This window comes from Tympanuchus pallidicinctus, unplaced genomic scaffold (genome assembly GCF_026119805.1).
Source record: "Tympanuchus pallidicinctus isolate F22 unplaced genomic scaffold, pur_lepc_1.0 scaffold48, whole genome shotgun sequence".
In the NCBI taxonomy this organism is placed as follows: Eukaryota; Metazoa; Chordata; class Aves; order Galliformes; family Phasianidae; genus Tympanuchus; species Tympanuchus pallidicinctus.
Window position 1 is genome coordinate 492,176 of NW_026294767.1, and position 14,351 is coordinate 506,526.

The following is a 14,351-nucleotide window of genomic DNA, read 5'->3' on the forward strand; positions in this document are numbered from 1 at the left end:
ACCAAAGAACTCCCAAAACCAGGAACCCAAACAGAAGCACTGTGAATATATACAAATGGATTGGCAGAAGTGTCACCTACACACAGCCAGGATTTACAGGAGAAAGACACTTCAAAAGGCTGGACTCAGGCAGATTTGTGCCAGAGAAACACAAATTCCAAAACTAATTTGGTATCAGCTACCAATCTTCCCTTAAGGGCTGTGGTTAGATTACGTTATGACATCAGATTAGAGGTCTGCAATGGAATAAGCAAGGGCTCAATGTGTAGTTAGTTCAAAGTTTTATCTCACACTCATGAGTGGGAAATCTAATGGAGTAATGTGTTAAGAAAGCTCCTGCTCATCTATGGCAGGTGTGTTGTGACCACGTTGGTGCTGATCGGTGGTGAAACAAATCTAGAAAGGGCTTCTGGTGGACTTCTACTATGTGGAAGTGTTATTGTAGCTTAGTACATAGGTTCAACAGGCAGCTTTATGCAGAGAAGCTGGCAAAGTCAGAATGGAAGGAACTGATGAATTACAGTACACTTCTTTTTTTTTTAATGATGCAGTGGAATTTTAATGAGAATGGAAAGAATAAACAAGTATCACAGTATCAAGTATGCATATGGAGGATATTGGAGACTGATGCATTTGGAAAAGAACTATGTTACATGTCTCACTGCACTCAGAAACAAGTGTGATAAAACAGAAATAAATAATTGAACCCACAAAGGTATCAGAGAAGAATTCAAAGGAAAAATGTAGAGGTGTGGAGCATACAAATGGAGCAGGATTAGCGAGTGCTTTCACAAAGTTGTTACTCCTCCACTAGCTGGTAAATCTGCATTTTGTTTTCCACTGGTACTTCATTCAGTGGATTTTCCTTTTGTGTTTAGCAGGGCCCGCAGCTGCCACGACGATATCTGCTATATCGGTAGGAGTAAGGGCTGCAATAGCCAGAACCATAGGACCTACCATAGCCATAAAGGCCCCCATAGCCCAGGGAGGAGCCCCCATACAGACCCCCATAGCCCAGAGAGGAGCTTCCATAGCTCCCATAGCTCCCAAGGCCCCCATACAGACCCCCATAGCCCAGAGAGGAGCCTCCATAGCCATACAGACCCCCAGTGCCCAGGGAGGAGCCCCCAAAGCCCCCAAGAACGGGCGCTCCAGAGGATCCCACCACAGCTTGCTGGGGGAAGGAGCTGAGGATGGGCCCAGGGAAGGTGACAACAACAGGAGGTGGCTGGATCACGGCTGTGGAGTCAGGGCACTGCCGGACACAGGGCTCGTTGCAGCTGTCAGCGATGGGCTGGGGGCAGCTGATGCCACCAGTGGTGGTGGAGCACAAATCATAGCAGGACATCTTCTGGGGATGGATGTAAGCTGCAGCACACACTGATGATAAGTAAACGGAAGGCACAAACTCTACTGAAAAAAAGAGTTTAAAAGTTGGACACATGGATAAGAATAATGGCTTTATCTCTCAAATCTTAGCTGTATTTCTTCCTTTTCAATCTAATTCATCAATATCTCTCTCTCTCACTTGTAAAAACAAGCACTGCTCAGGTTCCATTCTGAAAAGCCCCTCCATTTATTGTATCCTTCCTATTTTCTCATGCTTGATTTCCTATTAGAAGTTCTTTTTACTACCCAGCTCTTGATCACTACAAGAACCAACCACTTGCTTTGCCAATTGCTTTCACTATATTTTGCAGTCACTCTCACAATATCTGTGTCTAAGAGGTTGTTTCACATTTTATTTTATACTGGCAAAAACAAAGCAGAGTAACCTGAATACCAGCGAAGCTCTTGCAGTAAATTAATGGGTAGCTGGAATAACAACTCTGACATATCGACTTGTAACTTGTTTCCAAAAGCAATGGCAAAAATCATGCTGCCGGCATCCTGAGCCTGCTAGAAAAACAGATTAAATAAGGCATTCCCTGCCCTGAAGTATTTGCAAAGTAGATTGAGAGTCACAGGGTGGGTGAGAAGATTATCTGTTTGGTTTCTCCACAGTGAAACTGGTACACTCAGGCAGCTATAGATGAGCCTCTGCTGCAGACGTGTTTGCTGGGTGCTGAGCTCTTCAGCAAGATTATCACCATAGGATCTGAGCCAATTTCCAGGAAAACCCATGGAAAAGGCTCAGTACCTCCTCTGAACAATTCTTTCTTCACTAGAACCATACTGCAACATAGAACTATGGAAAATAATAGATTAGCAAAGATTTCTGAAGGTCATTTGGACCAACTCCTTGCTCAGACGGAGGACAATATGAAGGTTCATGTTTACTAATTTCATCTCTATATTCCAGTATCTCTTTCAACAGTACTTCTGCATTTTTCTGGCCAAGCTGATCCGCTCATAATACAATACATATAAAAAGATGAATAAAAAAAAATTATGTATATTTTCCTTAAAAATTTCCTAGTGACATGAATAGCCTTCTGCTGAAGTTTTCAGTGCTGCTTTGGTGGCTCAAGTTTGTGTTAAGAGGAAATGGCCACTTTTGAAGAACCTGAGTACACTGATGTCCGACACTATAAAAGGAAAATACACTCACTGAGAGAAAATCTATCATTATTAAGAATCTTAGAGTATTTAGAGGTTATTCCATACACATTTAATTAAAACAATTTAAAAACATATATTTGGATTTTAGGCAAGAGGTCATGATAGAATGATACTTACCCTCTTCACAGGGAGAGTAAAGCAAGCAAGGTGGAATGAAGAACTCTTGGTTCAGAGAGTTTTTATACAGTTCCCCTGGTTGTGGGGATCACCTAAGGTACAATTTGTTCTTGTGCATAATTGGGGCAAACCCCAAATTATTATGACACGCAGGTCATCAAAGTTTGGCTGACTGCTGGTTCAAACTCTCACAAAACAAAAGAGTTGCATTTTGTCACAGAAGTCTCTTTCATCTGAAATGCTTCGACATCATATTAATTCCTGTTATCACTCTCTTCATGTCCTTAGTGGTAGAGCAGGAGCAATGCCAATGCTTTTCTTCAGCTTTTCCATTATCTTTGTTTTCATGGTCTGATGTGCAACCAGGAATGATAAAGATACACCCATTTAATAAGCTGTCTGTTACTGAAAAGTTTGTGTTTCATTTCATATTTCTCTGAAGAAAACAGTCATGAACTGATTATAGCAAGAACACAATTGACCTTGACTTAAATATTTTAATGTGATATCATTTCATAATTGCTAGGCACACAAATCCGGGTACACGTATTTAATCTAATTGTAAGAATGCGTTCTCAAACGTTGTGGATGATTTGTGGCAGTTGAAAAGACTTGTTTCCCTGGAAATATTTCCCAGAAAAAGTTCCAACCACTTCAAAGGCTGAGAGACCCACCTGATAATTTATGCTAATCTATGGCATAGAGTCTGCAGTATTAAAATAACACATCTGTATACAGGGGAAGACCCAGCCTTTATTTTTCACAATTCATTCCAAGTGCATAATTGTTCTCTACTTGTTGAAACTGCCAGCTCAGCACTGTCCTGGGCTTGAGCATTACAGGTCACAAATTCCTGACAATCAATGTCAACAACTCAAAGCACTTCTGCCCCATTTCTATTCTTGCATCCAAGAGCACAGTTTGAGTGGCTGCTGGGAGGAGAAATCCCCTCAGCTGATACCTGCACAAAGAAAAATCCCTAAGGATTTTTCTCCTTAAAGACTCCAAAACCTAAGGACTGTGCTATTTTTCTGCTCAAATTTCAATTTCTGTCTCGAATCCTATCCTATGTAGAAAGCACAACTGAAGCAAACCTTACAGGTGCCTGGAGAGGGTGCTGATTTTTAGAGCTGAATTGTCCCTTTCACAGCCAAAAGCTAACAACAACCAGAGATACTGGGTCCTCCACCTGTGGGTGGGGAAGCTAAGCATGCACCAACCACCCCCAGCCTTCCTACATATTACACTGTCAGTCTTTAACTGCTGTTTGGGCAGGCTGCAATGTGAATTATATGTTCTTAAACAAAAATCGTGTCCATGACAGCAGTTTATTATTCTGATAAACCCATGAGACACACTCCAGGCGTTAATACAAGAGGAGCAAGCACAATTCTTTCGTAATTTCAAAGAATTGACTGGAATAATGCCAGGCATTAATTTTCCTCAACAAGTCACAAGATGAAAGAATTCGCCGTCACCTAATGTAATGTTTATGTTCTTTTACAAGAGAATTTTGAAAGGACTTGTAAACTCCAATAATGAACAAAGCAATGTCATCATCTTGATGGGTTACCTGCATTTGAAATTGGGGCGGGCAACAAATGTTTATCTTGTACCTACGGTTGCTCTGATGGGCTATAAAAGCTCCTCTCTCTCATAGCTCTTCCAAACTTTTCCCTTGACTTCTTGGTGGCTCAGGTAAGTCTCTTTTTCTTCTCTACTGCTACATCTTTAATGCAGGATTTAACCTCAACTGATGGCTACCATCCATGCTGTTGAGGGCATCTGTACTGTATTGGGACAGAGAACCTAGCATCAGCTCTGGGCTGACAAATGAACCTGTAATATGGGGGGCATTGCAGAGGTACTGCCTCAGTACTAGTTCCTATGAGACTTGCATTGCACTACCCTGACTGCCTTGCATTTAACCTATGGCAATCTTTGCATATTCTGGAGTTCACAGAATCTCGGGACTAGTCATTTCGAAAGAACTTTTTGGAGGACATCCTGGCCCAGAATGTTTGAACATGTATTTATTTAATATTGAAATTTTATGGCTTATATCAGGGTAGTGATTGCCTAAATGGGAACTGGGATAATAGCATAGCAATTTATCCTTCACTGTCACGACAAATGACTTTGTAAGCATTCAGGCAGGGAAAGCCACATAATCTGTGTTTACATAATTCAGCGAAACTGGCTATTTGCTGAAACTCCTATACTCTACTCATTACCTTTGTGTAAACTGCTATAATCATTTGTGTTTCTTTGTCTTCTACTCAGTCTCATCATCAGTGTGTGCTGCAGCTTACATCCATCCCCAGAAGATGTCCTGCTATGATTTGTGCTCCACCACCACCGGTGGCATCAGCTGCCCCCAGCCCATCGCTGACAGCTGCAATGAGCCCTGTGTCCGGCAGTGCCCCGACTCCACAGCCGTGATCCAGCCACCTCCTGTTGTTGTCACCTTCCCTGGGCCCATCCTCAGCTCCTTCCCCCAGCAAGCTGTGGTGGGATCCTCTGGAGCGCCCGTTCTTGGGGGCTTTGGGGGCTCCTCCCTGGGCATTGGGGGTCTGTATGGCTATGGAGGCTCCTCACTGGGCTATGGGGGTCTGTATGGGGGCCTTGGGAGCTATGGGAGCTATGGAAGCTCCTCTCTGGGCTATGGGGGTCTGTATGGGGGCTCCTCCCTGGGCTATGGGGGCCTTTATGGCTATGGTAGGTCCTATGGTTCTGGCTATTGCAGCCCTTACTCCTACCGATATAGCAGATATCGTCGTGGCAGCTGCGGGCCCTGCTAAATCATGCAGAAATAACCTACAAGAATATCCAGTGACTCCGTGATACATAGCAGTAGTCCCAAAGGAGATGAAGTTGTGATTGGTCCCATCCCACTGCAGTGGAGCTGGGAGCACACAGAGCATCTTTAATCGCCTCACATTCTACTCATGGCTTCTTTGAATATTTTTTCCTCCTGTGCGTACAGTTTGGTGGTTACTATAAGCAATCTTAATCCTTATGAAATGATATTTCACCAAAGAATAATTATGGAATGATCTGTCTGCACTCCAATGTTTATTCTTGGCATTCTGTAACACTTTTCTGTGAATACATCTTATTAAAGTGATTTTCTTCCGAATCAGATAAATCAACTTTTGGTTTTAATTTCTACTACTGTGGAGAAAAATTCTCTCCATAAAGAGAACTGAAGAAAGAAATAAATCCTTACATAGGATAACTTTTAGAAAGAGTTGAAGCAATTCAGCCATTAGTGAACACTGACCCTCTTTGCTGCACTGAGCACACGTTTGTGAGCAGGAATTCTCCTAATCTGGTGATAGAAAAATAACAAAATGTTTAGAAAATAGCTACACTAAACCTCCCTTCCCTAATGAGCCACCTGGTGATCTTCCCTGATCACAACAGAAGAGCCAATGGCTCTGATGAGCATATTATGGGGAAATGAGTCACAGCTGGGGCCCTCAGGTGGGAGGGATGCTCCTGCATGGGAAGGAATTTAGGGAGGTCAAGAGTGGTGATGGGGGGTTGTTGAAGGGGAAAAGCTGCAACAAGAAATGATTCTCAGAGGGGTGTGGCTTCTCAGTGAATGTATTGGGTGAGAAATATTGCAGGAGAACCCAGGAAGTCAGGAGAATCTGGAAGACTGGTCTGTAGCATAAAGGGGATGGAAGTGGGGGCTTTAGTTGCAAGGTGTTCCTATGTAGGAGGAACTGAGAAACACTCTGCTGAGGATGTGTATATAGAAGTCTGATTTTTCTAATGCTTAAGCTCTTTGGATATCATAAATACCCTGACTGCTTCTGTTGTTTTTGCTAGCAGTGATGAATCAACGTTAATGTAGGACTATGGTAAAACTGGAGATCTTTTGCGTTTTTTTTGTCTCTGTCAAAAGCTCTTCAATGTCTTAGATTTCCTTGTTATACAGACTGCTGATTATACCCTGAATATAAAATTTCCATGAAGCTTACAGGAGAATATTCACTGTTGAAGAAATTGACAGAAAATCGTGTCAATTTTTAGTAAGGTCTGTCCCAAGGATGGTGTTTGAATAGTGAATACCCGAAATTCAGGGCGATAACTCAGTGACTCAACTGGAAGAAATCAGCCCAACTACTATGAGCTGGACTCAATGATCACCATGGGTCCCTTCCAATTTGGGATTTTCTATGGTTCTGTGAAATCAACAGTGAATCCTAAACTGACAGGAAAGCCGTTTAAAGTGCTGAACCTATAGTTACATTTCTTTAATGCTACTAATCTGTAATTGGTGGGTATACCACCCTAACCTTTCTGTTTATATGTCTGAAATACAGGGAGAGTAGAGCAATCATTCCTTTATTCTGAGGGCTTGGACTCTGCTTTTGTAGACATGAAAGTTGTTGTTTTTTTTTCTGTGACTTACTTCTGGGATTTTCATCCACATGATGTAGATTTTCAGCTGGACAGGCTGTAGAACTACTGTAGGCTTCTTAATAAATAATCAGGATAAAAAATATGAGGAAAGAACACCAGAAAGTCGCAAGTTTGATGTAATAAACTTTTAATGATACTGAGAAAGTAATACACATTCAGAGTCCCCAAGAAAATAAGTAACTGATCTTCAGCAAGGGATATAGTCACATGATTCATTTTCCTTCCTGTGTTTTAGTTTATCTAAACAAACAGGAATCATTTCTGCTGTTTTGTTACGTTTACCTAAAGCATGATGGAAACATGAAGGGAGAAGTGTTATAGTGGAAATTGAAAGTAGAATTCAGAGGAGAAATTTGATCAGAGCTGAAGGGAAAAAGCTCAATGGTCTTGAATCAGAGCAATGTGGAGCTCTTCAGTTGGGAACCCATTGCATCTCATCTGTTGATTCTCTCCCATGAGGGGAATATTCCTGCATGATTTAGCAGGGCCCACAGCTGCCACGGCGGTACCTGTTGTACCGGTAGGAGTAAGGGCTGCAATAGCCAGAACCATAGGATCTACCATAGCCATACAGGCCCCCAGAGCCCAGGGAAGAGCCTCCATAGCCATACAGGCCCCCATAACCCAGCGAGGAGCCTCCATAGCCATACAGGCCCCCATAACCCAGCGAGGAGCCTCCATAGCCATACAGGCCCCCATAACCCAGCGAGGAGCCTCCATAGCCATACAGGCCCCCAGAGCCCAGGGAGGAGCTTCTGTAGCCCAGGGAGGAGCCCCCAAAGACCGGTGCTCCAGAGGATCCCACAACTGAATCTTGGGGGAAGGAGCTGAGGATGGGTCCAGGGAAGGTGACAACAACAGGAGGTGGCTGGATCACAGCTGTGGAGTCAGGGCACTGCCGGACGCATGGCTCATTCCCGCTGTCAGCGATGGGCTGGGGGCGGCTGATGCCACCGATATTGGTGGGGCACAGGTCGTAGCAGGACATCTCTTAGGAATGGAGGTCAATCTGTATAATACCAGGTTGATTGTATTAAGCTCAAGGCATTATTTGTATGACTATAACCACTATAGAGTTCTTTACCTTTCTTTCAACTAAACAGCCCTTTGAAGAGCATTAATTCCTCTATATGCATTAGAATTGAAAAATCAAAGCAGCAAAACTGTTTCCTGAGATGCTTTGGTGAGTCATTGGATCAGCACAGGGCTCAGAGTCCCCAAGAACCCAGTGTCGTGACTCTAGCTCATCTTCACTACTGATCTTCTCTGTGCTGAGCCTTATAGAGAGAAGGATTATAAGCCATTGACTATTCAGACTTGCTCAGTAACTTGTTTAATGAGACCATTCCAGTAGAATTACAAAGGCTATTGTCCCCCTTTTCTAAACACTAAATCGTGGCAAAGATATTTATGACCAGTTTCTCTAAAGAGTGATTCTGCGTTTCTGTAAAGAGCTTAGAACTCCATATTAAAATGCCCTGTAGATAATCTCCCTCCAAATGACTCACTTCAATAGGCACTAAAAAATATTTCTTCACTAGTTACCTCAAGCTCTCTGCATGATTCCTTATCGTTAAGAAACACCTCTCGTTTCTTTTGTGTTTTTCCTCTAATTCAGTGCCTAATCTCTGATAGCATTCATGGCCATTTTTCTTGAGTTCATTTTAAAGCAACTTGAGTGATCTGTAATAGACATAATGGAAAGTCCACTTCTAAGTGGAAACCTTTCCCATAAACCATGTAGATTTAAACTTTTTCAAAGTTTTCTGTTTATTTATCTGAGTTACTGAAAGAGCAACAGACATTGAACTTGTCACATCATTTCTTCAACTGTTGGAATTAAACTTTTCTTTCAACTTTTTATGCCCTATCAAGAGACTTTTGGTTGGCTTTGAAAGCAAATGCCAGCACTGAATATGGTTGTGCATAATCCTTTAAATCATTTCTGTAGAATTTTCACCTAAAATTTTACTCATCAGTACTAATTAGAGACCATCCAGCATTAAATCACATAGAAAAGAGATATTATGGTAGTCAAAGAGCAAATTCAGACTTACCCAATTCACCAAGAAGAGCAAATGAAGAGATGAGGTTGGAAGAGCCGTGAGTGCAGAGTGCTTTTATACAGCACAGACTGCCTGAGGGGTGAGAGGCTGGTTTTGTGAACATCAAGTTAATAAGCTGACATGACACATTTTTTGTATTGATACCTCCATAAAGTGATGAAATTCTCTTGCTTTCTGCTTTTGCTTATTACTTGATTCCAATTATCATGCAACATAACACGTTACATCACGCAAGGGTCTTTGATCTGAAACAGTGATGGGTGAAATGAGTGCATCTTTCATCCTAACACATGATTCATGAACCTAATATCAGTTTTCTATCCTCTTTGGAGTTGCACCATGTAGTAAGCTGCTTATACGTAGTTAATGCTTCTTTTGCTGTGTCATACATATCACATATGTGATACTTTATCACAAATAACCTGCTGAGAGTTCCAAGTACCTTACATAAGGCTACATTGAACAGACAAATTTTGGATGTTCAAAACATAAATCAAATACCATTTGCAGCTGTTAAAGGGTTTCTTCCACTCTTTCATTTGTATTTCCAACAGGTAAAAAACCTCACCTTTAAGATATCAATGTCTGAAATGCTGTTGAAGTGACACTAAGTGGACAGATGCCCTGTGAATATCAGAAATAAACATTCGGATACTCAAAACACTCAGCTTGGTTTATTCTACTCCATGAGTTTGAAAAGGTACATTTTCCTGAGATTCATTTAATTCCTAGCTTGCTTGATCCTGGAGTCCTTGATCCTGGTCTACAACTGATCTTGCATAAAAGATGATGATTGACAGCATCTCTCAGCAGAAAGCAATTATTATCTGGGAAACCACTGGAAAAAGAAAATAGTGGCATTTGCTGAGGTTTCTTTCTTTACAGCATTGTTTTAATACCATATCATTATGATGGTTATCATAATCATCATAATTATCAACCTAGTAATCTTCATATCACATATTGTTTCTAAATTATGAGCTTTTCCACATCAGGAGGTTTCCTGTACTGTAATACTGAAAACTATCCTCAAGTTTTATGAGGACATTCCAATGGGCTTTCAAATATCTCACCAACAATCATTACCACTTTGTGTGTACTGAGTCAGTATTACATTAAAAACCCGGATGCAAACACTTCCCTATTATGAGAGGTTATCACATTGAAATATATAGGTTAAGGTCACTTGGGTCTTTAAAGTAATCAGTTTGTGGTTTAAAACGCTTCTCGGAACTTTGACTTTCTATCTGAAAGCTCATTTCCATTTTATTGAAGCATGCATTTGTCCACAAGAAGTAATGTCTGTGTGTCAAACATTTAACAACCAGATGACAACCCACGGTATGATAGTCGCTGCCTTCATGTCATATCAAAATAATATAAAGGAAAGTCAGTTTTGATGGAAAAAACCTCAAAACTCCATTTCCAGAGAGGTTTGTGATTACCAGCTGAAGCATTCCTCTGTTCCCAAGACTGAAAGTCAACTGGTAGAGAGTTCTCCAAAAGTCACTAAAAGACGCTCCTTATTTCCTGATCACTGCAATTGCCCAGTGATGCGTTTGGAGGTATAAGCATTAAGCCTGCAAAAAGCCTTCAGCCTTCATTGGAGCTCCTAAATAAATTTAATTTTCTCTGTGGGTAAACTATCACCTCAACTGATTACACTAAAAGACACTGTGAATGGATAAAAAGAAATTACTGTCCTGTCATTTTAATAAGGTATGGCTAAAATAAGTTGAGTCAGCTTGCTTGATCCCCTAAAGAGCAATGAAATAAAAAAATTACTCCTGGAGATGATGGAGAGGTCTGCAGTGGGGCATGCACGTCACGCTATGTGTGGGTTTGAAGCGCCTGCAATGTGCAAACAAAAAAGCAAAAGCAATTTCAGCACTTAGAACTGCGTGTCCCACAGTTTGGGGTTGGTACCTAATTATGAACTCAAGCACGGGATGCCTAACATCCCCCAGGCAAAGGAAGGAACTGTATAAAAGCTCTCTCCTCCAGGTTCTTCTATCCACTTCTCTCGCCTTACTCGCCTTCGTGAGTTGGGTAAGTCAGATTTCTTTCAAGCTGCAAAGATTGACTTGTCGCAAACTTTTGGTTTGAACTTAGAACCAAGTGCTCTTCAGGCCTGCCAGACTGTGAGAGATCTGTGATTGATCGTTTATGAAAATAGTGCTTATTTTTTCCATTTACATGAGAGCCCTTGTGGAGCTAGGCTCCAGAAAAAGACTTTGAGGGTATTTTAAGCAGTTTAGATTCCCAGGCTTCTAAGATCTTAATGTTGAAAAGGATTTCCTTGACTATCTACAATTATATATACTATTTTAAGACAAAGAATAGTTCATAGACAGTCAGAATTATGGCAATGTTCAACAGATTTCTCCTGGTAGCAAAGAAGTATGTACTCAACTGATACTCACATTGTACTACTGAAATTAGCTCACCTGCAAATAACAAAAATCACACTTGAAAAGGATGTGCATTTGCCATATTAAGGTGAAGACCATTCTTCAAACTGCAATGCAAAAGAGAATAGTGATAGAATATGCACACTTCCCAGATTTATTACAGATGCCCTGCTGGACTCCTTCATCACAATCTAATTTTTGTTATTTCTCTAATGCTAACATTAAGGCCCATGTTTTGCAGATTGACCTCCATTCCTAAGAGATGTCCTGCTACGACCTGTGCCCCACCAACATCGGTGGCATCAGCCGCCCCCAGCCCATCGCTGACAGCGGGAATGAGCCATGCGTCCGACAGTGCCCTGACTCCACAGCTGTGATCCAGCCACCTCCTGTTGTTGTCACCTTCCCTGGACCCATCCTCAGCTCCTTCCCCCAAGATTCAGTTGTGGGATCCTCTGGAGCACCGGTCTTTGGGGGCTCCTCCCTGGGCTACAGAAGCTCCTCCCTGGGCTCTGGGGGCCTGTATGGCTATGGAGGCTCTTCCCTGGGCTCTGGGGGCCTGTATGGCTATGGAGGCTCTTCCCTGGGCTCTGGGGGCCTGTATGGCTATGGAGGCTCTTCCCTGGGCTCTGGGGGCCTGTATGGCTATGGTAGATCCTATGGTTCTGGCTATTGCAGCCCTTACTCCTACCGGTACAACAGGTACCGCCGTGGCAGTTGCGGGCCCTGCTAAATCATGCAGGAATATTTCCCTCATGGGAGCAAACCAGCAAATGGGCAGTACTATCCTGATCTTCAGCTGAGCTCTTGAATAAGGTGCCAAGCATCAACAATTTCTTGTTAATGCAGTGGGGTCAGAATAGCTCCTTAAATCTCATTTCTAATTTTTTTTTTCTCCGTCACCTGTTTCATTTCTTCTTCTTTGCCCTGTCAGTGGTCAGGCATGTTCAAGTTCATCCATGTCCACAAAGGTTATTTATGGGCCCTGCTCTGGCTGCTGCATGGGAGAAACCTGAAGAAACACCTTTCCTGAAGCCCTGGGGCCTTCTTCCCACCAGAGCCTGTTGTATTTCTGTTCTTGTGTCCTTTACTGCCCATATAATAAACTAAGCCTGTATTTAATGCTTGACTCCTGTTTTCCTTTGCAGTCCCTGTAGGGGTCCAGGTGTCCCTTCCCCTGCATGTGGCCTGCCTCCCACCCTGGGCAGGCTTTCAGCCCACTTACATTCCAAGGCTGAGATGCTTTTGGGCAGAGCCCTTGGTAGCTCTCACATAGTCCTGCAGTGAAGGAAGCTATCTGCCCAGTTTTCCTTTTCTACTGAGATGGAATTATCTTGCATCTCCTCTGCGTTAATTATTTCAGCTGTCAAACTTCCAGTGTTTGGTTAGAGTTTAGTGCTGTTTTTGTTTTGAAATCTTGTATAAGTTACTAGAACACATCACTGTGTTCATGTATAAAGTGATAAACCTGTCTTGAAGTTCTGTCAAATTACATTCAGAAAAAGAACAATAGGAGGAAGATAAATGGGAGATTATTTTTAAGATAGGTATCTGAAGAGCAGTGATCAAGCACTACCTTTTCACTGCTAAGCTAATTGTTACCTCAAGCAAGTTTTGGCCAAGCCCATACATCAGCTGCATGAAGTATGAAGAAAATGAAGTACTGCTTAACAGATGCTTAGGGATTATTTTACAGGTACTTTCAATGAAAAAGTGAATGTGTGATTTCTTGAGCTCAGCCCTCAGCACTGTGAAGTAGCAATCCAGAATTTAATTGATAATTTTACTGTCCCCTAAGTATGTGTCAGATGGCTCTATGCTGAAAGTAGCAATGAGCTGAAATCAAAAGCAGCGTGACTATTGTATAATGCATCTTGTTTTTATTTTAAGATGGTAATATTTTATGTTCACTCATTTAAAAAATGCATATTGAGAATATTGCAATGAAAAAAAAAAATGACACTCATCAAAAGCCTCTCCCATTTTCTTGGCTCTCAATACCACCTGCCCTCATAGTCCTGGGCTTTTTGTTGGGGATTTGTAGGAAGCTGGGATGGTGCTGAAGTCTACAGGGCTCAGATAAGGATGTTTTGGTCTCCCCCAAGGGATCCACAAATGGGTAAGCAACCCATGCAGTCAGAATGGAGAAGGTCTCCTGCCTTTTGGGTACAAGGAGATGGCTTTCCATTTCTGCTGCTGCCCTCCAGACTCATGTGTGTTGAGGCAAAGACACTGCTGTGCTGATTTCCCTGGAGCTAAACAACTAGAATCCTACTTTATGCCACGCCGACCTGCATCTCTTTGGCTCAGCCACCCCTTGAGTTGGAGCAAAGCCCTGATTCCTCCCAGCTGGCTCATTAACAGCAGCAATTTTACAAAATTGAGATGACTGATTTTTCTCTGTTTCTCTTGTTTCTCTTCTCAACACTGGGATCCCCGTTCTCGTGCAAATCTCTGAAAGATATTTAGGTGCTGAACATGCAAGCTTCTCTTACCAAACTTCCAATGGATTTGCTGAGAGTGCTGGGCAGGATGCAAGCCAGCTAAAACTACATGCATACTGTGTTAGACAGCAAGTGCCTAGCCCAAGATAACAAGATTGGTGAGAGCTATTATCACCCAACTAACACGATTGCATAGCTTTATTTGAGCTGGTTGATGGTTCAGGGTGAGGTCATGTCTAGTTGCAAAACAGTATGTAACTATATTCTTTTAGTCTGTGTCTAACATCATTTGAGAACTAAAGAAATGGATGGTGGTT

General features: G+C 42.1%; 4 protein-coding genes across 4 annotated transcripts; 2 read left to right on the forward strand and 2 right to left on the reverse strand.

Moving 5' to 3' along the window:
• Positions 1-874: 874 nt before the first annotated feature.
• LOC128090551 (scale keratin-like) lies at positions 875-1,348 on the reverse strand. Its single transcript, XM_052702948.1, has one exon. The coding sequence runs from the start codon at positions 1,346-1,348 to the stop codon at positions 875-877; it is 474 nt and encodes a 157-aa protein (XP_052558908.1).
• Positions 1,349-4,963: 3,615 nt separating this feature from the next.
• Positions 4,964-5,757, forward strand: LOC128090550 (scale keratin-like). The gene has a single exon (XM_052702947.1). The coding sequence runs from the start codon at positions 5,007-5,009 to the stop codon at positions 5,478-5,480; it is 474 nt and encodes a 157-aa protein (XP_052558907.1). The 5' UTR covers positions 4,964-5,006; the 3' UTR covers positions 5,481-5,757.
• A 472-nt stretch (positions 5,758-6,229) lies between these two features.
• Positions 6,230-12,689, forward strand: LOC128090552 (scale keratin). Its single transcript, XM_052702949.1, has 2 exons — positions 6,230-6,295; positions 11,832-12,689. The coding sequence occupies exon 2, from the start codon at positions 11,853-11,855 to the stop codon at positions 12,321-12,323; it is 471 nt and encodes a 156-aa protein (XP_052558909.1). The 5' UTR covers positions 6,230-6,295; positions 11,832-11,852; the 3' UTR covers positions 12,324-12,689.
• LOC128090549 (scale keratin-like) lies at positions 7,577-8,117 on the reverse strand. The gene has a single exon (XM_052702946.1). It carries the CDS (start codon positions 8,099-8,101, stop codon positions 7,592-7,594), a length of 510 nt encoding a protein of 169 aa, XP_052558906.1. The 5' UTR covers positions 8,102-8,117; the 3' UTR covers positions 7,577-7,591.
• Positions 12,690-14,351: the final 1,662 nt, after the last annotated feature.

Bases quoted from the DNA above. Each gene is read 5' to 3' on its own strand.
- LOC128090551 (XM_052702948.1), bottom strand. From the start codon at position 1,348: ATGTCCTGCTATGATTTGTGCTCCACCACCACTGGTGGCATCAGCTGC.
- LOC128090550 (XM_052702947.1), top strand. From the start codon at position 5,007: ATGTCCTGCTATGATTTGTGCTCCACCACCACCGGTGGCATCAGCTGC.
- LOC128090549 (XM_052702946.1), bottom strand. From the start codon at position 8,101: ATGTCCTGCTACGACCTGTGCCCCACCAATATCGGTGGCATCAGCCGC.
- LOC128090552 (XM_052702949.1), top strand. From the start codon at position 11,853: ATGTCCTGCTACGACCTGTGCCCCACCAACATCGGTGGCATCAGCCGC.